Source organism: Phoca vitulina, unplaced genomic scaffold (genome assembly GCF_004348235.1).
Source record: "Phoca vitulina isolate PV1807 unplaced genomic scaffold, GSC_HSeal_1.0 scaffold29, whole genome shotgun sequence".
Lineage (NCBI taxonomy): Eukaryota > Metazoa > Chordata > Mammalia > Carnivora > Phocidae > Phoca > Phoca vitulina.
The window spans coordinates 24,526,414-24,552,662 of NW_022589732.1; the positions used below are offsets into that span (position 1 = coordinate 24,526,414).

Below are 26,249 nucleotides of genomic sequence, written 5' to 3' on the forward strand. Positions count from 1 at the left end.
CTAAAACAAAAACATGTGAATAATCTGCAACTGAAATTAGGACCCAATAATTACAGAGATGTGAATATACAAAATTTTCCCAACACTGTATTTGTATATTTATATAACCTACACATACGTAACTACAATTTAAGGGACGTACAAAACATGTAAGAGAATGGAGGAAGAAAGAAACTAAGGAAAAAATACAATCTAAACTCAACTTAAAAAAAAATTACATTATGAGGATAAACCCACAGAGTGATTTCCAAGGATTATTACCAAATGAAAAAAAGCAAAGTACAAAAAAGCATACAGATGCTACCTTTTATATAAGAAGGAACAAAAGTAAGAAAATTTGTGCTTATTTTTAAAAAGGAAATATCGGTGCCTGGCTGGCTCAGTCAATAGAGCATGCAACTCTTGATCTCAGGGTTGTGAGTTCAAGCCCCACAATGGGTATGGAGCCTACTTTTAAAAAATACATATATACAGGGATGCCTGAGTGGCTCAAGTCGGTTAAGTGTCTGCCTTCGGCTCAGGTCATGTTCCCAGGGCCCTGGGATCGAGTCCCACATCAGGCTCCTTGCAGGGAGCCTGCTTCTCCCTTTGTCTGCCACTCCACCTGCTTGTGCTCACACTCTCTGACAAGTGAATAAATAAAATCTTTAAAAAAACCCCACACATACATACATACATAAAATAAAAAGGAAAAACAAGCAGGATAAAGCAGAAAAGAGTGAAGTTGGTTCCCCACAAAGGGTGGGTGATAGGCTGGAACATATCTCAATGAAGTGACTCTTCACTGAACTTTATGTATATTTGTGACTTTTGGAAGCATATTAATGTTGTAAATATGCAAAAAACAAATCAGTAAGAATGAAGGGGAAAAAAACCTAAAACTGAAAGCAAGTCAGAACAAATAAACCCATTCATAATTCAAATGAACAGCAAACACTGAAGACAAGACAGACAGACAGACAGACTAAGAGGCAGGCAGACAGAACCAATCTAAGCAACTTACGAACACAGTATTGCACCTGATACCCTCAGTGGGTAGCAGCATAGGGTGGAGCAAGTGCAGGATTGCAAAAACAAAAAAAATTAAACAAAATCCTGAACACATTAATTATAATAGAATGGACAAAGCAATTTTCTATTTTAGGTGTATTATAGGTTTGAGTAAATGTGTTGATGTTGCTAAAGTCAAGGTTAAGAGATAAGGCAAGAAAGAACCCTGCAGAGATAGTTTAGCATTAGAGATAGTGTGAACTCATGATTTCTAGAACAGGTATGTGCATATGCAGAAACCTATACGTGCATGTGATTCATATGCATATACATGCATGTTTCCTACTGCTATCTGCTAAAAGGGTCAAGAAGCAATTAGCACATCTAGTACCCAGATCCTGGTCTCTAAATACCATACCCCACAGAGAATGGGGACTCATCAGAGAACGGGCCCGATTCCAGGGCTAGAGCAGAGGTACAAGATGAACCTGGAACACTGTGTTCTGCCAGAAATACGGAAGTGCTCACAGAAAGCGGCATGTCATAGGTACAAGAGAGCCAGCATTAAGAGGCCAAATCAGGACAAATTAGCTCCAAAATAAGTAATGAATTATGAACCACTAAAAAAGAGTGAGAGGGACACCTAAGTGGTTTAGTCAGTTAAGCATCTGACTCTTGATTTTGGCTCAGGTCATGATCTCGGGGTTGTGGGATAGAGCCCTGCATTGGGCTCCGCGCTCAGCGCAGAGTCTGCTTGAGATTCTCTCCTCCCTCTGCCCCTCTCCCCACTTGTGCATGCTCTCTCTCCAATAAAAAAATAAAATCTTTAAAAGAGAGAGAGGGGGCACCTGGGTAGCTCAGTCATTAAGCGTCTGCCTTCGGCTCAGGTTGCAATCCCAGGGTCCTGGGATCGAGCCCCGCGTTGGGCTCACTGCTCAGCGGGAAGTCTGGTTCTCCCTCTCCCACTCCCCCCGCTTGTGTTCCCTCTCTCGCTGTCTCTCTCTGTCAAATAAATAAAATCTTAAAAAAAAGAGATTCATCAGTCCATACTGATAAAAGGAAAATTAAAAATGGGGAAAAGGGTGGGCTCATGCCTATAGCAGTGTTGAGAACTAACTGGTGAATGTGGAGGGAGTAGGAGAGATGGAAAATGATTATTTTGCAACCAGCACAGTAAACACTGGATCATGAAAGAATCATCCTGTATACTAAATCTAAGAGTATAATGTAATGAAAAATAGGGTATTTGAATAGTTTTAAAGTATCTCTTCAAAGACTGCTTTTTAGTTGCAAGGAAAAAAACAGTTATTACACTGTAGAGGAATAGACAAGCCCTTGACTGGATGATCATAATGAACATCCTCCAGATGTGATACACTGAGAAGACTACATCATCACTTACGCAGTATCCGCCCTAGAACGAGTAACTTGAATACAATCAAGAGAAACCTGAGACTAAACCAAAATGAGGTGCTTTTTTTTTAAAGGTAAGGGGATGTCAATGTTATAAAAGACAAGGATTATGGAAATATTCCAGGTAGAGGAGACTAAAGAGATACAATAGCTAAATAAAATACCTCACCCTAGACTGGATCCTGTACCAGAAGAGGAGAAAATGCTACAAAGGACATTACTGGGTCAAGTGACAAAACTGAAACAAGAGATTACGTAAAAATATTGGAACCATGTAAAATTTACTGCAGTTTGATTACCACAGATGGGAACCTGTAATTGACTAGGAAATACACACTGTATTTAAGGGTAAAAGGCTATGATATACATAACTTACCTTTAAATAGTCAGGAAAAAAAAAATCAAGAATGCATGTATATGGGTATACACGCACAAGAAGAGAATAAATGAAAAAAGATAATCAGGATAAGGAGTGTTCTTTGTATTATTTTATTTTTGCAACCCTTCTGTAATTTTGAAAATATTTCCAAATAAAAACTATCTTTAAAAATTTAAGTTCTTGGAGAGCCTGGCTGGCTCAGTCAGTTGGGTGTCTGCCTTTGGCTCAGGTCATGATCCCTGAGTCCTGGGATCGAGCCCTGAGTCCGGCTCTGCTCAGCTGGGAGTCTGCTCCTCCCTCTGACCCTACCCGTCTCGTCCTTTCTCTCACTCTCTCTCAAATAAATAAAATATTTAAAAAATAATTAAATAAAGATGAAAATTTAAGTTGTTTTAGAAAACTTATAAAACAGGGCGCCTGGGTGGCTCAGTTGGTTGGGCGACTGCCTTCGGCTCAGGTCATGATCCTGGAGTCCCGGGATTGAGTCCCACATCAGGCTCCCTGCTCAGCAGGGAGTCTGCTTCTCCCTCTGACCCTCCCCCCCCTCATGCTCTCTGTCTCTCATTCTCTCTCTCAAATAATCTTAAAAAAAAAAAAAAAAAAATTTAAAAGAAAACTTATAAAACAGAAAAGGTAGAAATCTTTTATCATTCTATCAGTTAATATTTTAATTTCCACGAAGCAACTATATCAAATGCAGACAAGATTAAAGAAAGTAAGAAACCAGGGTGCCTGGGTGGCTCAGTTGGTTAAGAAACTGCCTTTGGCTCAGGTCATGACCCCAGGGTCCCGGGATTGAGCTCCGCGTCAGGCTCCTGGCTCTATTCCTTACTGTTTCTTAACATAGTTTCCTGATTTATTTTCATCCTGGGTCTACCAAATTTCTATCTGTACACTTTCTCAAATGTTTTTTATATGGGCAACATAGAAATCCTAACTAAGCATAAATAGATACAATTGTATTTCAATTTAATAGGAAATTCCAGATCAAGTCAAGTTAAAAGTAAGGCAAGAAAACAAGAGACAGAAACAAGAATGGATCATTAGTTTCAGAGGCAATCCTTATATTAAGGAAAAAAAAGGGTATAGAACATAATGATTATCATAACACATATATGAATCTAGGGTTTCCGTTTCTGGATATGATGTTGTAACAGGGACCAATTTCACTTTTCCATCTGAAAATAACAAATTGTGGACAAAATCTATGAAACAGTTTTCAGAAAATGGACATCAGACAGCACAGCACAATGATCCCTGAGAACGCAAAAATATGAAGTCCTGCAATTGCCTGAGTTTCCAGGCAATGACACAGGAAGGAAGAATTCACAGTTCAACCAGTAGCAGTCTCTCTCACTGAGATGGAACCAGGAAGATGAAGGTGGCCAGTTTGTAGAGCACAGTACAGAGGAGAAAGCTGCTCAAAGTACTTTGGATATACAGAGAGTCCCCATCAAATATGTAGTGAGTAATGATGAGCGAATGTGTGAAAAAGTACCTGAGGCAAGGGAATGAACTTCCTCCAGAAGAGCAAGGAAACAATCCCTAGACCGTTCTTTCCCAGAGCTGCAAAAAGTTTATGTTCCCATTAGCCACAGTGGAAAACCTTGTAATTCAGGGGAATCAGGTGACCCTAAAGGCTCTCACCCACCTAAAATTTAAAAGCCTTGTAAGGATCAAATATAACTTCAATGCATCTCAGAATAAGTCAAATCTTTTAGGGAGGGCGCCTGGGTGGCTCAGTTGGTTGGGCAACTGCCTTCAGCTCAGGTCATGATCCTGGCGACCCGGGATCAAGTCACACCTCGGGCTCCCTGCCCTGAGGGAAGTCTGCTTCTCGCTCTGATCCTCCCCCCTCTCATGCTCTCAAATAAAGAAAATCGTTAAAACAAAAACAAATCTTATAGGGAAATATCCAAAACCCAACAAAGTATAAGTCTAGGATTCAATAAAAAATAGGCATACAAAGAAGCAGGAAAATATGACCCATAATAAGAAACAGACCCAGAAACAATACAGATGATAGAATTATCAGACAAGAACATTAAAATAACTGTAACTATATTCCACATATTTAAGGTAAAGGAAACACTGAATATGTTAAGCAGACAATAAAGATATAAAACAGACCTAAACTTTCAGAGATGAAAATTTTAATGGTTGGGATTAATAGCTGACTACACATTGTCAAACAACTTCAAAATGTAATAACAGAAACAATCCAATATGAAACAGAAAAAAACAAAACAAACAGACAAGACTATGGAGAACTTATGGCTACCAGAGGAGAGGTGGTGGGGGAATGCATGAAATAGGCAAGGGGGATTAAGAGTATACTCATCTCAATAAGCACTGAGTAATGTATAGAATTGTTGAATCACTGTACTGTACACCTGACATTAATATAACACTCTATGTTAGCTATAAGGGAATTAAAACTAAAAAAAAAAGAAAAAACACAGATTTTTGATTCATAAAAAAAATAAACAAACATGAAACTATCCCATTCTTGCTTGGAGGATCTAAGTTATTTTGAAGAGATACACAAGCTTCAAATAGAGTTTCTTGACACAACATCCCATAATTACTTTAACTTCATAGTTTCAAGCAAATTGGACCCCTGGGTCCACTTTGCAGCCCAAACCTTGATACTGATCCCTTTACACGTAACACCGCTTTGCTCTGAGCCTCTCAAAGACTGTTCCACTTAAATTTCACCCAAACTCCCTTATCCCCCCAAAATCCTACAAAAACTTTTCTTTGGTAAGATGCCCCATCACTCCTCTGGTGTGCAGTATGCTTTATTGCACTTAAGTCAATAAGCCTGTTTCTGTAAGACTATAGGTTTTACCGGTTCACTTTTGGCTGACTGAGGTAGGACAAGTGTAACTGGAATACCAAAAGGGAGACAGACAGAAGTATCTGAAGAATATTGGCTGAAATTTTTCCAAATTTGATAGGTTTACCAATCATTAAATATTAAATATATACTCAGTACTCAATAAAGATTCCTTGCTAAAAGATACTTCCAAGAATCCCAAAAATAAACATTTATGAACGCCTTCTATATCTCAGACACTGAGAATGTGAAGGTAAAAAAAAAAAAAAAAAAAAGGTCACCATCCTCAAAAAAATTATACATTTTATGTTAATTTGTGGTCATCTTTAGCATGAAGTCATCAGAGTATCAAGAAAACAAAGTCTGGGGCACTTAGGGGGCTCAGTTGGTTAGGCATCTGACTCTTGACTTCAGCTCATGTCATGATCTCAGGGTCGTGGGATGGAGACCTGCAGCAGACTCCATGCTCAGTGGGGAGTCTGCTTAAGATTCTCTCTCCCGGGGCGCCTGGGTGGCTCAGTCATTAAGCGTCTGCCTTCGGCTCAGGTCATGATCCCGGGATCCTGGGATCGAGCCCCACATCAGGCTCCCTGCATGGCGGGAAGCCTGCTTCTCCCTTTCCCACTCCCCCTGCTTGTGTTCCCTTTCTCGCTGTGTCTCTCTCTGTCAAATAAATTAATAAAATCTTAAAAAAAAAAAAAAAGATTCTCTCTCCCTCTGCTTGCCACCCCTGCCCTACACTCACATGCGTGCACGCACGCTCAACTCTCTAAAATAAATAAATCATTAAAAAAAAAAAAATTGAAAAGAAAGTCTAGTGAGTTTTCTGGATTTCTGAATCCTGATCAACTCTAAATAAAATGTATTACAAAATGGAAAAACAGGGGCCCCTGCGTGGCTCAGTGGGTTAAGCCTTTGGCTCAGGTCATGATCCTGGGGTCCTAGGACTGAGCCCTGCAGCAGGCTCCTTGCTCAGTGGGGAGTCTGCGTCTCCCTCTACTCCTTCCCCCTGCTCATGATCTCTCTCTCTCTCAAATAAATAAATTAAATATATACTTTAAAAAATGGAAAAACAAATTCCAAAAAATAAGCACCCTAATATACGCAGGTACACTGTTTGGCAAAGTGTCAAATATACGTCAAAGTTCTCAGCTCTTGATTAACCTATGCCTTCACTGCCTCATTTCAAACTTCATTTTCTGAGAAACAAATTAGAGAAAAATATTTTGAAATTTCAAACGTTAAAGGCACTTGAATGAAAGAAAATGAAAAAGATTAATAGTACTTTTATTCCTTATTAAAATCCTTCCAGGGGTCCCTAGGTGGCTCAGTTGGTTAAGCCTCTAGAGTCTTGATTTCTGCTCAGGTCATGATCTCAGGGTTGTGAGCTGGAGCCCTGTGCCAGGCTCTGCGCTCAGCAGGGAGTCTGCTTGAGATTCTCTCTCTCCCTCTCCCTTTGCCTCTCTCTACAGCTTGTACGCACACACCCTCTAATAAATCAATCCATCTTTTTTAAAAAAGATTTTATTTACTATTTTGTGGGGGGGAGAGATAAAGAGAGCAAGCGTGTACAAGCAGAGGATGGGGGGATGGAGAAGCAGACTCCCTGCTGAGCAGGGAGCCCAATGGGGGGCTGGATCCCAGGACCTCGAGATCATGACCTGAGCCAAAGGCAGATGCTTACCTGACTGAGCCACCCAGGAACCCCAATAAATAAATCTTTTAAAAAAAATCCTTTTAAAAAATCTTAAAAAATATATAAGAAAATACCTTCTAAAAATTAATCAAGAAAATAATTCACATTTTCCTAAGTCTTTACGTTATTCATAGCAACAATTTAAGTACATGATTTACTATTTCAGTTAAATTCTATCTATATAAAAAGATGACGAGGGGCTCCTGGATGGCTCAGTTGGTTGAGCACCTGACTTCGGCTCATGTTAGGATCTCGGGGTCCTGGGACTGAGCCCTACGTCTGGCTCTGCACTCAGCCGGGAGCTGGCTTGTCCCTCTCCCTCTCCCCCCACTTGTGTTCTCTCTCTCCTTCTCAAATAAAATCTTTAAAAAACAAAACAAAAGATGACAGATGCTTCTGCTTTGAAATAAACACACTTGAGGAAATAGTAAGACTACCCAAAAGTTTCCATAGGGGGGAAAACATTCTTCCTCACCAGACAGCCTTTTAAAGACACATTCTTTTTTTAATTCCCAGCACCTAGCACAGTGAAAACCAAGTAGTTCATGTTGCATAAAAACAGGGATGCCTGGATGGTTCAGTCAGTTAAGCATCTGCCTTCGGCTCAGGTCATGATCCCAGGGTCTTGGGATTGAGTCCCGCCCGCATCGGGCTCCTTGCTCAGCGAGGAGCCTGCTTCTCCCTCTCCCACTCCCCTTGCTTGTGCTCTCTCTGACAAATAAATAAAATCTTAAAAAAAACAAAAAATCACAAAGAAAAGCCAACTAAAACTGAGCCTCTTCCAAACCCTGGCTCAGCCAGACATGCTCAGCTTCAACAACTCTTTGGATCAGCAACCGAGGAGCTATAAATGGGTAGCTGTGGCTTTTTACTGGTACACTTTGGGCAGTTTCCCTCAATAGCAAACCAATGGCTAGAGTCTCTCCCTCTTTTTTTTTTTTTTTCAGGCTTCATATCCATCTTTATCTCAGGTTTCTAGTCCTAGAGATAGAGTAAATTTCACACTGCCATCTTGATAACTGGATCCCAGGATGGTCAGTGAATACCCAGACACAGAACAAAGGTAATCATGGGTAAAACAATTTGATGAAAAAATAAGCTACTTCATGAGAATGAGTTAACTGCTAAGGAAGGATACTGTGAAGGAACATCTGCTCTTGGGTAGGAGGTGGGATTACTTGTCCTTTAAAATCTTTTCAATTTTAAGATTGTTTTTAAGTTGACAACCCATATAATTCATTTTATGAAACAAAAAAAGTTTATAAAACTATAAAGTTATACTTTAAAACTGCAGCTTTATGTAATCTTAATAAATTACAACTAATATATAGCCATCATTTACACTGATAATCAAATTTTAATTCGATTACCCAGGAGCCCACTAGCCAGTGTCCTACTGAATGACAGAAAAGAAGAAAAAAAATAAAGTCCAGAATTTCCTTTGAGAGTCAGACAAAAGATAGTGCCAGATGGGCCCAACACTAAACTACAGGAAAATGATAAAAATGAAGATGTAAGTATTTGAGAATTGAAACAGAGATTGACAAATATGGTTAGCTTCATCAGTGACCCAGCAGCAGTCTTAACCAGCAAAATAAGATGGCCAAAGTCCCAGGTAAGATATAACCCTCCAAGCACTGAAGGTTAGTTAAGATGATTACATAGATAATACATTAAGAAAGAGCAGAAAGGCAGCAGCTAAATGGAAAGCTAGAAATCAAACAAAAAGCAGGGAAGGCAAAAAATAGATGGATCTAAGTCCATCAGCACATATATGACAACAACAAATAACAATGCAGGGAAACGATACCTAGCTATCAAAAATAGGATGGCACTTTTTACTTTTTTTTTTTTTTAAAAGACTTTATTTATTTGAGAGAGAGAGAGAAAGACTGAGAGAACGAGTGGGAGGAGGGACAGACGGAGAAGCAGTCACTCTGTGGAGCAGGGAGCCCGATGCGGGACTCAATCCCAGGACCCTGGGATCATGACGCAAGCTGAAAGCAGATGCTTAACACGAACTGAGCCACAGAGGTACACTAGGATGGCATTTTTTAAAAAGGCATCAAAATTTAAAAGAAAAGAAAAGAAAAGAGAAAGGCATCAAAATTGCCAAATGACCAATAAAACCATATAGAGAAACAGGCACTTAAATACAGATATGTTCCAACCTAATCCCTCAAACTCTAATTTTCTCCCTAGCAAGTTACAACTTTTCTAATCCTTTCAATTAGATTTTTTTTAAAAAAAGATTTTATTTATTTGAGAGAGAGTGAGAGAGAAAGTGCAGGGGGAACAGCAGAGGGAGAGGGAGAAGCAGACTCTCGGCTGAGCGTACAGCCCAACGTGGAGCTCCACCTCATGACCCTGAGATGATGACCAGAGCCAAAATCAAGAGTCAGGATGCTTAACCAACTGAGCCACCCAAGATGCCCTCAACTACATTCTTACCAGAAGTTTTTTTCACCCTTCTCATCGTTCTGCCACGTGTGTTCCCCTAGCCAATCCCCAATCCTGTTATGAACAACCCTTTTCTGTATCCCTGGTTACACACTGGGGAAGATTATTAGAGCAGCATGCTTAAAAAAGTTAGTATTTTCTAACATGGAGAGATTGGGAGAGGCAAGAGGGACCTCTTGGCTAGTTGCACTAGAACTGAGGACATGGCCTGCGTGGTCAGTAAACTGGTTATATACATGAGGATTGAAAAACTACATAAATATGTTGAGGATAATGGAAACCAGATCTCTCGTTGTCAGCAAAGTGAAAATGTGGAAAGGCTAGAATAAAACATGGTGTTGAACTTGAATTAGAGGTATCAGTGTGAATTCATGGTTCTAAATATAGATACAAAATAAGGGTGTGTGTGAGAGAGACAGATGCATATATTTACATGCTTCCTAGCTCTGTGAACTCAAGGCCTAGAAGCAATGACAATGCAGAATAAAGGACCATACCTCATCATCAGACCTTCATTTCTTTGCTTTTAAATTTTTTAAAGTTTTATTTATTCAAGTCATCTCTATGCCCAACGTGGGGCTCAAACTCAGGACCCTAGGATCAAGACCTGAGCTAAGATTAAGAGTCGGATGCCTATCCAAATCGGCAAAGAAGAAGTCAAACTCTCACTCTTTGCAGATGATATGATACTTTATGTGGAAAACCCAAAAGACTCCACCCCAAAACTGCTAGAACTCATACAGGAATTCAGTAAAGTGGCAGGATATAAAATCAATGCACAGAAGTCAGTGGCATTCCTATACACCAACAACAAGACAGAAGAAAGAGAAATTAAGGAGTCGATCCCATTTATAATTGCACCCAAAACCATAAGATACCTAGGCATAAATCTAACCAAAGAGGCAAAGGATCTGTACTCAGAAAACTATAAAATACTCATGAAAGAAATTGAGGAAGACACAAAGAAATGGAAAAATGTTCCATGCTCATGGATTGGAAGAACAAATATTGTGAAGATGCCAATGCTACCTAGAGCAACCTACACATTCAATGCAATCCCCATCAAAATACCATCCACTTTTTTCAAAGAAATGGAACAAATAATCCTAAAATTTGTATGGAACCAGAAAAGACCCCGAATAGCCAGAGGAATGTTGAAAAAGAAAAGCAAAGCTGGCGGCATCACAATTCCGGACTTCCAGCTCTATTACAAAGCTGTCGTCATCAAGACAGTATGGTACTGGCACAAAAACAGACACATAGATCAATGGAACAGAAAAGAGAGCCCAGAAATGGATCCTCAACTCTATGGTCAACTAATCTTTGACAAAGCAGGAAAGAATGTCCAATGGAAAAAAGACAGTCTCTTCAACAAATGGTGTTGGGAAAATTGGACAGCCACATGCAGAAGAATGAAACTGGACCATTTCCTTACACCACACACAAAAATAGACTCAAAATGGTTGAAAGACCTCAGTGTGAGACAGGAGTCCAACAAAATCCTAAAGGAGAACACAGGCAGCAACCTCTTCGACCTCAGCCGCAGCAACTTCTTCCTAGAAACAATAGCCAAAGGCAAGGGAAGCAAGGGCAAAAATGAACTATTGGGACTTCATCAAGATAAAAAGCTTTTGCAAAGCAAAGGAAATAGTCAACAAAACCAAAAGACAACCGACAGAATGGGAGAAGATATTTGCAAATGACATATCAGATAAAGGGCTAGTATCCAAAATCTATAAAGAACTTATCAAACTCAACACCCAAAGAACAAAGAATCCAATCAAGAAATGGGCAGAAGACATGAACAGACATTTTTCCAAAGAAGACATCTAAATGGCCTACAGACACATGAAAAAGTGCTCAATATCACTCGGCATCAGGGAAATCCAAATCAAAACCTCAATGAGATACCACCTCACACCAGTCAGAATGGCTAAAATTAACAAGTCAGGAAATGACAGATGTTGGCGGGGATGCGGAGAAAGGGGAACCCTCCTACATTGTTGGTGGGAATGCAAGCTGGTGCAGCCACTCTGGAAAACAGTATGGAGGTTCCTCAAAAAGTTGAAAATAGAGCTACCATACGATCCAGCAATTGCACTACTGGGTACTTACCCCAAAGATACAAAAGTAGGGATCCGAAAGGGTATGTGCACCCCAATGTTTATAGCAGCAATGTCCACAACAGCCAAACTGTGGAAAGAGCCAAGATGTCCGTCGACAGATGAATGGATAAAGAAGATGTGGTATATATATACAATGGAATATTATGCAGCCATCAAAAGGAATGAGATCTTGCCATTTGCAATGACGTGGATGGAACTGGAGGGTATTATGCTGAGCGAAATAAGTCAAACAGAGAAAGACATGTATCATATGACCTCACTGATATGAGGAATTCTTAATCTCAGGAAACAAACTGAAGGTTGCTGGAGTGGGGGGTGGGGTGGGAGGGATGGGGTGACTGGGTGATAAGACACTGGGGAGGGTATGTGCTCTGGTAAGCGCTGTGAATTGTGCAAGACTGTTGAATCTCAGATCTGTACCTCTGAAACAAATAATGCAATATATGTTAAGGAAAAAAAAAAAGAAGATAGCAGGAGGGGAAGAATGAAGGGGGGGAAATCGGGAGGGGTAGACGAACCATGAGAGACGATGGACTCTGAAAAACAAACTGAGGGTTCTAGAGGGGAGGGGGGTGGGAGGATGGGTTAGTCTGGTGATGGGTATTGAGGAGGGCACGTTCTGCATGGAGCACTGGGTGTTATGCACAAACAATGAATCATGGAACACTACATCTAAAACTAATGATGTAATGTATGGGGATTAACATAACAATAAAAAAATTTAAAAAAAAAGAGTCGGATGCCTAAAAAAAAAAAGTTGGATGCCTAACCAACTGAGCCACCCAGGCACCCCTACCAGACCTTTCTCTTTTTTTTTTTTTTTAAGATTTTATTTATTTATTTGACACAGAGAGACAGCTAGAGAGGGAACACAAGCACCAGGAGAGGAGAAGCAGGCTCCTGGCTGAGCAGGAAGCCCGTTGCAGGGCTCGATCCCAGGACCCTGGGATCATGACCTGAGCCAAAGGCAGATGCTTAACGACTGAGCCACCCAGGCGCCCCCAGACCTTTATTTCTGAATACCATTTTCCACTAAAAGAAAACAGGGGTCCTTAGATAAATGGTTGATTCCAGGGCTAAGAAGGTATATGATGAGTACTGAACATTTCAGTATGTCATTAAGTAAAGAAATCCAAGAATTGGACCCATCAAAAGGCAGTTTGAAGAAACATCCAAATGCCAAACCTAAAAATCCGGGCATTGAAAGAACGATAGTATTATCATTTAAATAACAGTAACAAACAATTGAATAAAACAGGAATCCATGTTCATACTGACATAAAGAAATGAATATATAAATACATAAATACACACAGTCTTAGAGAAAAAGATCTACCTTAAAGTAGAAGGCCAACTGCTAATAACTGTAGAAGGAATGATATAATTAGGAAAAAACATTCAACAACCATCATAGTAAAAAACTGATTTGGGCAAGAATGAATGTTAAAACTAGTGGGTGAAACTTTGATGAGGAGAGCTGAGGAAATTGACAGACACCAAGGGATCAGTTAACATCAACAGTAATGGTACAAAGTGGCAACTGTGTGCCACCTGATATTATGCAATGAGAACATAGCATCTCTTCTGTGGTATTTCCACCAAACACATATAATCTAAATCACAACACATATTGAGAGACAACTACAAAACGGTAGATCCTAACTCTGCAAAGATGTCAAAGCCATGGAAAGACCAGGAAAGACAGAGATGTTCCAGATCGAAGGAGAATAGAGACTTGTCACAACTAAAAACAACATGTGATTCTGGACTCGATCATGGGCTCTTTGGGAGGGAGGAGGGTATTTGTTATGCCATAAAGCCATTATTGAGGCAACTGGTAAAATCTGAATGGGATCTGGGGCCTAGACTGTATTACTTTATCAATGTCAAACCAATTTCCTGGTTTTGATGGGAATGCTGCAGCTACAGAGTAGAGTGCTCTTCTGTTTAGAAAGTACAGACTAAGATATTTAGGAGTAACGGGCATCAAATCTGCAACTTATTCTCAAGACACACACACACCAATGGGAGGAAGTCCACTTTGACCCCCACAAGACATCTGACAACGTCTGCAGACATTTTTGGTTGAAGCAACTGGTGGTGGGTTTTTTGTTTTGTTTGTTTGTTTGTTTTCGGGGAGGCGGAGGGCAGGTTCTACTAGCATCTAATGGGTAGAGGCCACATGTGTTGCTAAATATCCTCCAATTTACTAGGGCCAACCCCACAATAAAGATTTATTCAGTCCAAAATAACTACAGTATTGGGGCTAAGAAAGTCTAACAGGTAGGGAGGGAAACTCTTGCCACCACAAGCCATGGGCTATCTCTTCACCACGCGGAAATGAGGTCATTAGTGTCTTTAAATCTAATCAGATTAGAGAAGACCCAGATACTCCCACTGACCTATCAGCTTACATGAGGGTGTTTCTATTATAATGGAGAACTGGAACAACTGCTGAGAACATTTCCTACACCCACCTACTTACCCCCCCTTCTTTTTTCTCTGGAGATTTGGGGGTAACCTACATAAAAATTCCTTTGAGAATTGAGGTTATCTACTTTTTTTACACAGATAACACAAATCCTAATTTCTTATATATAAAACATCATTTCCATTATATTAATTTATACATACCACTTAAATGCTTAAAATTTTGATTTATTTCCTCTATTCCATTACACTCATCAAAACTCAATAGGTAAAATTTCTTTTTCTGTTTCTCAATGGCATTCTCCTTTTTAACAACTCTGAAGTAGTCTTTGTCTTGAAGGCAAATGGTTGACCTATTTCCTATGAGCTATTTTATGCTGCTTAAGTTCTTATTGCTCTCGTCCTGAGGTAGGTTTCTAAATTCTTTACCTAGATATTTTTATAAGGGTACATATCTTCCATGAGATCTAAAGCATTTTTTATTATTTTTATTGAAGTACAGTAACACTTGATCAAAGTTTCATTTTTGAAAATTACCAACCCACCTAAATATTAATAAGATATGTAAAGAAATTCTGACACAATCCCACTTAAAATAAAAAGGGTTTTGGCAAATATTTCAGTAGGAGGTTAAAAAGGAAATTAAAACACTGAAGTTCAACCTCTTCAGGGAATAAAATATTATTTAGGACTATTGTTTTAAGGCAGGGCTTTACCCATATTACATTTTTCAAATAAGTTCAATTTCACAGCTCTTTTGGTTTTATAAATTAGCAATCATTTTCTTAATTTTTCTCAGACATTATCCATCAACAGTAAATAGGTCTGCCTACTAAGTTATATGACCTGATTTACTTTAGGCCAGAGAGATTGCTTCATAATCGGGTCAAGTACCTATACACTGCTGCCTTCTAAACCACATTAGTAGCAAAGAAATGACTCCAATATTAAGTTTAAAACTAAGTTAAAAAAACTGAACACAAATGAATACAAATGGATGTAAATGAATATCAATTAACATAAGCATATAAGATAAAATTACTTAAAAATTTGTGAACACATTACTATGACTTCATCCTCAATGAAATAATCTAAAGACAAAAAGAACTGGAAAAATCTTAAACTTCACTCAGTGTACTTATTGTCCATAATAATATTGGTATGGGGACACCTGAGTGGCTCAGTCGGTTGGGCGTCTGCCTTCGGCTCGGGTCATGATCTCAGGGTCCTGGGATCGAGCCCCCACATCCGGCTCCCTGCTCAGCGGGGAGCTTTCTTCTCCCTCTCCCTCTACTGCTCCCCCTGCTCATACTCTCTCAAATAAATAAATTAAAAAAAAAAAAAGTTTAAAAAAAATAAAGGGTCTGCCTTCAGCTCAGGTCATGATCCCAGGGTCCTGGGATCCAGTCCCACACTGGGCTCCTTGCTCAGCGGGGAGCTGGCTTCTCCTTCTGCCTGCCACTCCCCCTGCTTATGCTCTCAATCTCTATCTCTCTGACAAATAAAATCTTTAAAATAATAATATTGGTATTACACTTTTATAAAAGTAATATGTACTACAGGATAAAGTAAACTAGTACAAAATTCTGTAATCTTAAATTTGAAATGGAACTATCAATATGAACGCACAGTTTATTTTTCGACATTTCATAGCTCTGTCCAACAAAAGAGCCTAGAAGAAACGAACACACCTAGCAGATCTCGGTTTCTAAAAACTATTCCCACCCAGAGAACCAAGGATCCTTGCATAAATGAATGGTTCCATGACTGAAACAGGTAAGTCATCTTTTGTGCAGAAAGCAAGGGAAATACTCAAAGTTGATGGGGTTGGGGCGCCTGGCTGGCTCAGATGGTGGAGCAAGCAACTCTTGATCTCAGGGTTGTGTTTAAGCCTCATGCCAGGTGTAGAGATTACTTAAAAAAATAAAATCTTACGAAAAAAAAGATGCTGCAGTTATACCAAAAGGACACAAGAGATACCTTGAAATAGCTCACACTGGCCCAATCTATTGTACATTTCTTTTTTTGAGAGAGAGAGAGAGAGAGAGAGAACGAGAACATGCATACGCGTGCACAGGGGTTGGGAAGAGGGGCAGAGGGAGCGAGAGAATCCCACACAGTTTCCACACCCAGTATGGAGCCCGACACAGGGCTCCATCTCATGACCCTGAGATCATGACCAGAACTGAAATCAAGAATCGGACCCCCAACTGAGCCACACAGGAGGTCTTATAAATACATTTAAAAAGTAAAAAATTAGGGACGCCTGGGTGGCTCAGTTGTTAAGCATCTGCCTTCAGCTCAGGTCATGATCCCAGGGTCCTGGGATCGAGCCCCACTTCGGGCTCCTTGCTCAGCAGGAAGCCTGCTTCTCCCTCTCCCACTCCCCCTTGCTTGTGTTCCCTCTTTGACTGTCTCTCTGTCAAATAAATAAAAATCTCAAAAAAAAAAAAAAGTAAAAATTATTGAGTCTATACTGTAGGAAAGAGAGAGAGGGAGAGAGAGTGCAAGGTGGTGGGGAAAGGCAAAAGAAAACTCTTTACAGAATTCCAGTTACTAAATATAGAAGAAATAGCAATTAGAAAACTCACCCTTCTGCAACTGTCAGTGTAATAAATGATGCAGGCAAAGATCAACAATGGATGCTAAAACGATGAAGTGAAACAGTAACAGGGAACAGGATATTCACATGGTGCCAAAGTAGCACTGAGAAGCTTACTTACTGAATTATGAAAGGAAAAATATGCCCTTATTGGAGAGCTGGTGATCACAACCTCCACTTGGTAGTCAAACAATATTAAGAGCAGAATAACCAGGTGTTATGTAGCTTCTAATGTAAAGCAACAGACACAATCATCACTTTGACTTATTCTTGCCAAAATATGTTTAACCTGAACCTAACCAAGCTTACAGACCTAATTTCCAGTGTTCTATGCCACTACACTAATTTTTTTTTTAAGATTTTATTTATTTATTTGACAGAGAGAGGGAGAGAGCTCGTGAGTGCAAGCAGGGCGAGAGGGAGAAGCTGGTAGCCTGAACTGGGGCTTGATCCCAATATCCTGGGATCATGACCTGAGCCAAAGGCAGACACTTAACCTAATTATCCACCCAGGCGCCCTATCGTTATACTACTTTAATACAGTAATTACCTAAAGGACATCATCAGGAAAAACTCGAATATTCTACAAGTATCATGGGCTCTTTAAAATAAAATCAGCGCGGGGGCGCCTGGGTGGCTCAGTCATTAAGCGTCTGCCTTCGGCTCAGGTCATGGTCTCAGGGTCCTGGGATCGAGCCCCACATCGGGCTCCCTGCTCGGCAGGAAGCCTGCTTCTCCCTCTCCCACTCCCCCTGCTTGTGTTCCTGCTCTCACTATCTCTCTCTGTCAAATAAATAAATAAAATCTTTAAAAAAAAAAAAAAAGTAAAATCAGTGCCAAAAGAATTTTTAAAAGACAAGGGGACTGTTCAAGACTTGAGATATAACAACTAAATGATTATGGTTTGGAAGAAAAATAAAAACACTAAAAGGCAATTCAGAGATAGTTGGGGTAAATGGAGTATGGACTAGACATCAGATAATATCAAAGAATTGCTGATGTTTTTAAGTACTATAAGCATATAACCACAGTTGGGTATGTATGCTTAAGAAATGTATGCTATCTTGGGGAACCGGGCTGGCTCAGTAGGTGGAGCATGGGACTCCTGATCTCGAGGTCATGAGTTTAAGTCCCACACTGGGTGTAGAGATTGCTTAAATATAAAATATTAAAAAAAAGAAAGAATGTTATCCATAACTCTACAACTGACCAACTAACTTTCAAATAAGACAGAAAAAAATTATATGAACGGTAGGGGGAAGAGATCATGTATATGCCATTAAATCAAAATATTAACTGGGAATCAATCTAGGTAGAGGGATATGCGTATTCATCGTACTTGTCTTTCACATCTTCTATATATTTTGACTTTTCATAATAAAAAGTTGAGAGGGAAGAAAATAAAGCAGAATGCTATAAATCAGCAGTTCTCAAAGTGTGTGCTAGGGACCCATGAACTCTTTCAACCATTTCACAATAATAAGATGTTATTTGCCTTTTTCACTGTGTTGTCATTTGTACAGATGATGCAAAAGCAATCAATAATGGATAAAGCTCCAAAGATACAAATGTAGTAATCCAAAGGGACACCTGCATCCCAATGTTTATAGCAGCAATGTCCACAACAGCCAAACTATGGAAAGAGCCCAGATGTCCACTGACAGATGAATGGATAAAGATATGGTATATATATATACAATGGAATATTTTGCAGCCATCAAAAAAAAAAAAAATGAAATCTTGCCATTTGCAACGATGTGGATGGAACTGGAGGGTATTACGCTAAGCAAAGTAAGTCAATCAGAGAAAGACAATTATCATATGGTCTCACTGATATGTGGAATTTGAGAAACAAGGCAGAGGATCATAGGGGAAGAGAGGAAAAAATGAAACAAGATGAAACCAGAGAGGGAGACAAACCGTAAGAGACTACTAATCTCAGGAAACAGAGGGTTGCTGGAGCGGAGGGGGGTGGAAGGGATGGGGTGGCTGGGTGATGGACACGGGGGAGGATATGTGTTGTGGTGAGCACTGTGTATTGTGTAAGACTGATGAATCACAGACCTATACCCGGAAACAAATAATACACTTTATCTTAATAATAATTTTAAAAAATTAATTAAAAAAAAAATAATGGATAAAGCTGTTGGTGACTTAGCATGAATCAAGATAGGGAGGTCCAAACTGTGTAAGTAGTCCTATTTTTTACTGCCATATACTTCACAGACAAAAAATAAACTGCCACTTTCATATAAGAAAAAGCCCTTGAAAAGGAGTAAAAATTACTCATCTTATTAAGTTACAACCATCAAATGCACTAATATTCTGTGTGACAAAAAAGTATGCATAAAACACTTCTTTTGCATACAAAGTACAGTGGTTATATCAAAGAAAAATATATAACTGCTCAAGTTGCAAACTGAACTACTCACTTTTTGTCTGGAACACCAATCTTTACTTGAAAGACTAACTGACAAACTATGCTTCTCATACAGACTTGGGTTTTAGGCAGACATTTTCTCAAAAAATGTACAAAGTGGGCCTATCACTGCCAGTCATTTTCCTTGAAGTATTTTCTGCCAATGAAAACTTTTGGGATGCCTGGGTGGCTCAGTCAGTTAAGTATCTGCCTTCGGCTCAGGTCATGATCCCGGGGTCCTGGGATTGAGTCCTGCATTGGGCTCCTTGCGCAGCTGGGAGCCTGCTTCTCCCTCTCCCACTCCCCCTGCTTGTGGACTCACTCTGTCAAATAAATAAAGTCTTAAAAATTAAATAAATAAATAAATAAGCTATTTGTGATTCTCAGTAAATTTTTAAAGATTGTAAAGTGATCCTGAGACCAAAGAAATTGGTAACTATTGCTCTGGAAATCAATATATGCCATACGCAATTTCATATACACCAAAAACCTCACCTAAGCACTAATGACTACAGTTATATAGTCCATACAACCTATATTCCACACGGCCCTGGCTCCTCGCCCCAGGGCAATCTTAAGTTCATTGAAATTAGCATTAAGCACTTTTTTTTTTTTTGGTGAGGGGTGGGCACATGGGGGTACAAAAGTACAGCACAATTACTTTGAAATGAGTCCCAATTAGATAAAAGAATAAAAATAAAATGAGGCTGTAAGACTTGGCCTTATTCATTCTTGGACATGCTTATTCTTTAGCTGTTTAAAAGTAGTTCCATCTGCTTTGGTGTTGACAACTTGTAACTACCTTTTATTTATTTATTTATTTATTTATTTATTTATTTATTTATTTATTTTAGATTTTATTTATTTATTTGAGAGAGAGAGAATGAGAGACAGAGAGCATGAGAGGGAGGAGGGTCAGAGGGAGAAGCAGACTCCCTGCCGAGCAGGGAGTCCGATGCGGGACTCGATCCCAAGACTCCAGGATCATGACCTGAGCCGAAGGCAGTCGCTTAACCAACTGAGCCACCCAGGCGCCCATTTATTTATTTTTTTAATATTTATTTATTTGTCAGAGAGAGAGCACAAGCAGGGGGAGCAGCAGGCAGAGGGAGAAACAGGCTCCCCACTGAGCAAGGAGCCCGACGTGGAGCTCGATCCCAGGACCCTGAGATCATGACCTGAGCTGAAGGCAGATGCTTAACCGACTGAGCCACCCAGCGTCCTGTAACTACCTTTTAATAACAAAATTATTTAACACATAACAAGTTATATAAGTAATTTTTTTAAAGATTTCTTTTTTTATCTGACATGTTGTGGGGGGAGAACAAGAACAAGCAGGGGGAACGGCGGGCAGAGGGAGAAGCAGGCTCCCTGCTGAGCAAGGAGCCTGATGTGGGGCTCAATCCCAGGACCCTGGGATCACGACCCGAGCAGAGGGAAGCCGCTTAACTGACTGAGCCACCCCAGTGCTCGTGAAGAGTTTTTTTTAATGAACAGGTAAAGTCAAGCAAATTATTCTGAATACCCTGCTGGACCATATTAAAATGACTTACATAATGTATACGAAGCTGGACCTTTAACTTATACCATATACAAAAATTAACTCAAAATGGATGGAAGACTTAAATGTAAGACCTAAAACTATAAAACCATTAGGAGAAAACATAAGAGAAAAGCCATATGACATCTGACTTGGCAAGGATTTTCTGGCAACAAAAGAAAAAAATTAGGACTTCACTGACATTAAAAACTTGTGAATCAAAGCACACTATCAAGAGAATGAAGAGACAAGTCACAGAATGAGGGATCTATGTGCAAATTATTTATCTAATAGGAAATTAATATCTAGAATATGTAAAGAACTCCTATAACTCAACAAAAGATAAACAACTCAACTCAAATATGCACAAAGGACTTGAATAGATATTTCTCTAAAAAAGATACACAAATGACCAATAAGTACAGAAAAAGTTGCTCGGCATCACTAGTCAGGGAAATGCAAATCAAACCACAATGAGATACCATTGCATACCCATTAGAAGAGCTATTAAAAAAAAAAAAAAAACACGGGCGCCTGGGTGGCTCAGCTTGTTAAGCTCCAACTTAATGTCAGCTGAGGTCTTGATCTCAGGGTCATGAGTTCAAGCCCTACGTTGGGCTCCACACAGGGCATGGGAGCTATTTAAAAAAAACAAAAACAGGGCACCTGGGTGGTTCAGTCAGTTAAGAGTCTGACTCTTAGTTTTGGCTCAGGTCATAATCTCAGGGTCCTGGAATGGAGCCCTGCATCAGGCTCGCCGCTCAGTGGGGAGTCCGCTTGTCTTACTCTTTCTGCTCCTTCCCGCACACACGTGTGTGCTTACTGTCTCTCTCAAATAAATACAGAAATCTTTAAAAACAAAACAAAAACAAGAACCGAAACAAAACAAACCGCAGAAAATAAGTGTCGGTGAGGACACGGAGAAAATGGAACCCTCGTGCATTGCTGGTGGAAATGTAAAATGGTTCAGTTAAGGTGGAAAAGAGTTTGACAGTTAAACAAAGACCTACCCTATGTCTCAAAACTTCTACTCTTAGTAGATATCCAAAAGTACTGAAAGCAGGGACTCAAATAGCCAAAAGGTGAAAACAACCCTAATGATGAATAAACAAAATGTGATATACACAAAGTGTCCTTCTAAAAGAAGACAAAGGGAAAGAGAAAGAAGGCCATGTACAGAGGCAGACACTGCAAGTTATGCAGCACAAGCCAAAGAACACCTGGAGCCACCAGAAACTGGAAGAGGCAAGAAAAGATTTCCCCCTAGAGGCTTTGAGAAAGCACAGCCTTCCCAACATCTTGACTTGGATTTCTGGAATGCAGAACTGTAACAGAATAAGTATGCTTTAAGTCAGCCAGTTTATGGCTTAAACTAATACAAACAGTAACTTTCAATATATTTATACCACCTAATAGAGGAGTTGTACCAGTGGATGGCAGAGTCTGGTCTTCTCATCAATAAAATACCCCTGAACAACAACAAATATAGTATATACACACAATGTAATGTTTTTCGGCCATAAAAAAGGAATGAAATTTTGGGTATGTGCCACAATACAGATGGAGCCTGACAATATTATTCTTAGTGAAATAAGCCAGACACAGATAGGTAAGTATTGTATGATTCCACTTATATGAGGTAACCAAAACAGGCAAATTCATAGAGACAAATAGAACAGTGTTTACCAGGAGTTGGGGCTGGGAGGACAAAGGGGGAGTTATTGTTCAAAGGGTGCAGAGTTTTTGCTGGAAATGATTAAATGTTTTGGATATAGATAATGGGATGGTTACAAAATACTGTGAATGTATTTAATGTTACTGAACTGTACATATAATAAAAATTATGTTAGGTATATTTTTGCACACTTCAAAAAAATGGTTACAATGCTTAAAAAATTGACTTACATCCTTTAAAAGAAAAATTTGTTAGCAATTTTCAAATAAAAAAGTTAGAGTTGCACCCTCCAATAAAAATAAGTAATACAAAGCACTGATAATGCTTTACTTACCCGTTTGGGACCACTAAAAATCTTTCTGGTGTTTTCTTTTGATTTATCTCCTTGTTTATTTGGGGGCTTCTTCACACTTTCAGGCACACCAGGCAAGTCCTCTGTAAAATCCAAGTTTTCTGAAATGGTAATCAAAACTAGCTAGCTTTCTAATACTTCAAATTATCTACGAAACAACCTATGAACATTTGGGGGTGTGGCATATTGTGGGGGAAAAGGTTAAAAGGAATAAAAGCACCACTCAGTTGACAAAATATTCCTAACAGTATAAAGTTTCATTTTGCCATTCTCACCCTCCTGCTTGCTCCCTACTCTAGGAGAGAATCAGAAACCTAGTTACTGTGTATGTGCTTCAGTTTTATTTTGTGTAAATGGCAAAATCAATTCTTTAGTAAAACAACTGTTGGGTATCTATGGACACTGATATTAGAATGGTCTAGTTTAAACACACACACACACACACAATCAGGTGGTATCCACCTTTAACATTTTTCTAGAACTTAAGTATACTGAATTATGCTGGCCTTCAAAGAATGTCTGCTTACATCTACAAAAACCACATTAAAAAAAACAAAACAAAAAGGAAAAAAAAAGACAGCTATTCATGGCAAAAGATAGAAAATGACCTAGTACAATGTAGCTCAATGATTTGTGAGTCTTCATACAAAAATAACCGAAGAATTAGATTAACTGCTAAATGGTTGTACTTTTTCTAGCCTAAATGAAAAAAGAAAAACAGGAAGGCTTTTTGCTAGCCCAACCCTTAAAAATATTTGCTATTTCATACATCATATGAAGACCCAAATTCCAACTTTGGCTATATCAATCAAATGGTCTCTAATTTTTAAATTTTATTTGGTATCAACAAGAATTTTTTGAAAGGGAGCCTAATGATTTCACATTTCAGTGCTTAAAAAGTTATGTTACCTCAAAATGTAAATTTCTGCCACAGATTTTGTATTGCTGATTAAGATAACTTGATATCAAGGTTAGTAGTAAGAGCTAAGTAAATTTCAGGGAGACAGGAGCTCAGGTTTTGTGCATCATTACTTATTATCCTCCAGAGAAAGCAACTGTAAAGCTATCTGCCCAGTCAGATCTCATGTGACTAGCAAGCCTGCTGCAAACTTCAATTCTCCAGAAGAGATTCCAGACAGCATTAGATGAATTCTGACAATACCCTTATTTTATTTATTTTTGCAGTGGGGAGTAAGGAGTGAGCCCTTAGGGACTATTCCCATATAATTCTAGTTTTGAAGAGTGACTCTAACCTAACAAAACTATTTTTAGGCCAAATATAATAAAATGGTCGGTAGTCTCAAGTATGACTTACAGTGTACAAGGGAATCTATATGTAAGAATACTACCAGAATTCTAATTCACCATAATGACATCTTGTATGACTTAATAGGACAAAAGCTTTATTTAGTAAGTAAACCGATACAGAAAAACTATGTATTTGGTTAAATATATATAAACATAGCCCCTGTATCCCAGAGGCTTTCACTTACTCTTCCTCACCCATCAATCAATCCACTTCACAAAGCCCTTGTCAGGTAATGACTTAATTATAGCAAAGCTAACCTACTTCTTTTGTTTGTCTCTCACAGTAGACTATCAACTTGAGACTTGAGAGCCTCTAGTCATTACTGGCCCTATAATCTAAGAGACAAATTAAATTTCACCGTTAAGAGTGAATAAATACTTAACTAGCCCTTTTCAATTTTATTAAATCAACTCAAAAAGATGATTTTTAAGATTAAGACTTAAACTTAAGATTTCTTGAGAATGCTTTAAACATTTGTTAGTTGATCAGTTTTGAGCCAACTACAAAGGCTTTTTATCAATTTTAATTTTCTAATTTTTCCCTCATTACAAACCATCTATTATCAGTGTAGTCCTAAATATCCAAAATCTACCCTAAGTCTCCACTGCATTTAGATTTTCAAAGTTGAAACATCAAGATGTCTAGTACCCCTATACACACAGACACTTAAAATTCTCAAGTGCTAACAGCAGAATTAAAACACAAATATGAAAAGACTCCAATCTATAAACTGATCCTTACAATGTGGAACTTAATTATTAACATTTAAAATGCTGTACCTCTGGATAATGTAATCTATGGTCCTACACAGTACTTCTATTAAAATTGAACATAACAAGTTAAAATTAAGTATCTAGGCAGAAACTAAGTATCCATTGATTTAAACCTGAAAAGCATTTACTTACAATTTTTTTTAAAGTCTTACCTGCATTATTAGCACTAGACTGACTGTCCTGGGAATTATCATTGCTTTCAGGAGGAGGCTGTAAGGAGGGGGATGGAGCTGTTTTAGTTCTTTTTTTGCTTGTCTTTCTTTCCACTTGACAGTCATCTTCATCATCATCTTCACTTTCACTGAGATCATCAAAGCCAAAATACTTAATTTTGTAATTAGAACTCCCAGAACCTCCTTCATCACCTCCTGTCTCATCATGATCTTCAAAACCAAAAAATTCAAGTTTAACATCCTTTTTAGATTTAGTATTACTAGGTCGAAATCTAGTAGTGGTCTTAGAAGTCGCAATATCTGCCTTTTTTCTTAGACGGCCAGCTTCTCCCAAATCTGCAGGGGTTGATGCAGTGAACTCATCCATGCTACGTTCCATAGTATCCTGTATGGTAACATTACAAACTGACAAGCAAGATGGATGTAAAACAGTGTAATCTCTAGTCCGTCCAACTGTCCCTCTGAAACTGGTCCCAGAACTTACACTGCCTTTCTTTGCCTGATTCAGGCCATCTTTATTTGATTCACTGTTTGCTTTGGCTAAGGCCTGACTGGTGCCGTCCATTAGCTTATCAAAATTTGATGCTCCTTGTGAGGATTTTGCTTTATTGGCCCTACAGTACGTCCTACAGTTGCTTGGCCTAAGAACACTTTGCACGATGTCTTCCTCAATGACTTCATTTATATTTTCCAACCGGTTTTTAAAATCCTCATCCTTCATCTCCAAAAGAGGATCACTATCCAAACTTAAAATACAATCTTCTGATCTGATATCTTCAAAATCATTATCCCATTCATACAAACCAGTTCTTACAGATCCCTTAATGGGAGATATTTCTGATGGAGATTCTGACCTTTTTCCAAGTTGGGAGTTCCAAGTATCATTTGTTTCCTTGATTTCATCAGCTTTGTATCCAGAAGCTACAGTTGTTTCTGCATTGGGTTTCTTAGTACTATCTTCAGCATTTTTGTAAATATGGTGACTATTCTTTTCATATTCTTCACTAAAATTCTCCATTTTATCTGTAAAAATTAAAAATAAGTCAAGGATAAAAAGATAAGTGACATCAATG

At 38.9% G+C, this 26,249-nt stretch overlaps 1 protein-coding gene across 2 annotated transcripts in view; it reads right to left on the minus strand.

Moving 5' to 3' along the window:
- WAPL (WAPL cohesin release factor) overlaps positions 1-26,249 on the minus strand; it is a 92,303-nt gene that overhangs the window by 39,603 nt on the left and 26,451 nt on the right. Inside the window, exons 3-4 of one of the 2 annotated variants that reach the window (XM_032423598.1) lie at positions 25,156-26,199; positions 22,904-23,004 (exon numbers count right to left, since the gene is read on the minus strand). In XM_032423598.1, coding sequence (XP_032279489.1) covers positions 22,904-23,004; positions 25,156-26,199 — 1,145 coding nt within the window. Of the gene's footprint in view, positions 1-22,903; positions 23,023-25,155; positions 26,200-26,249 lie in introns of both variants that reach the window. The other variant, XM_032423597.1, reaches the window with a different exon arrangement.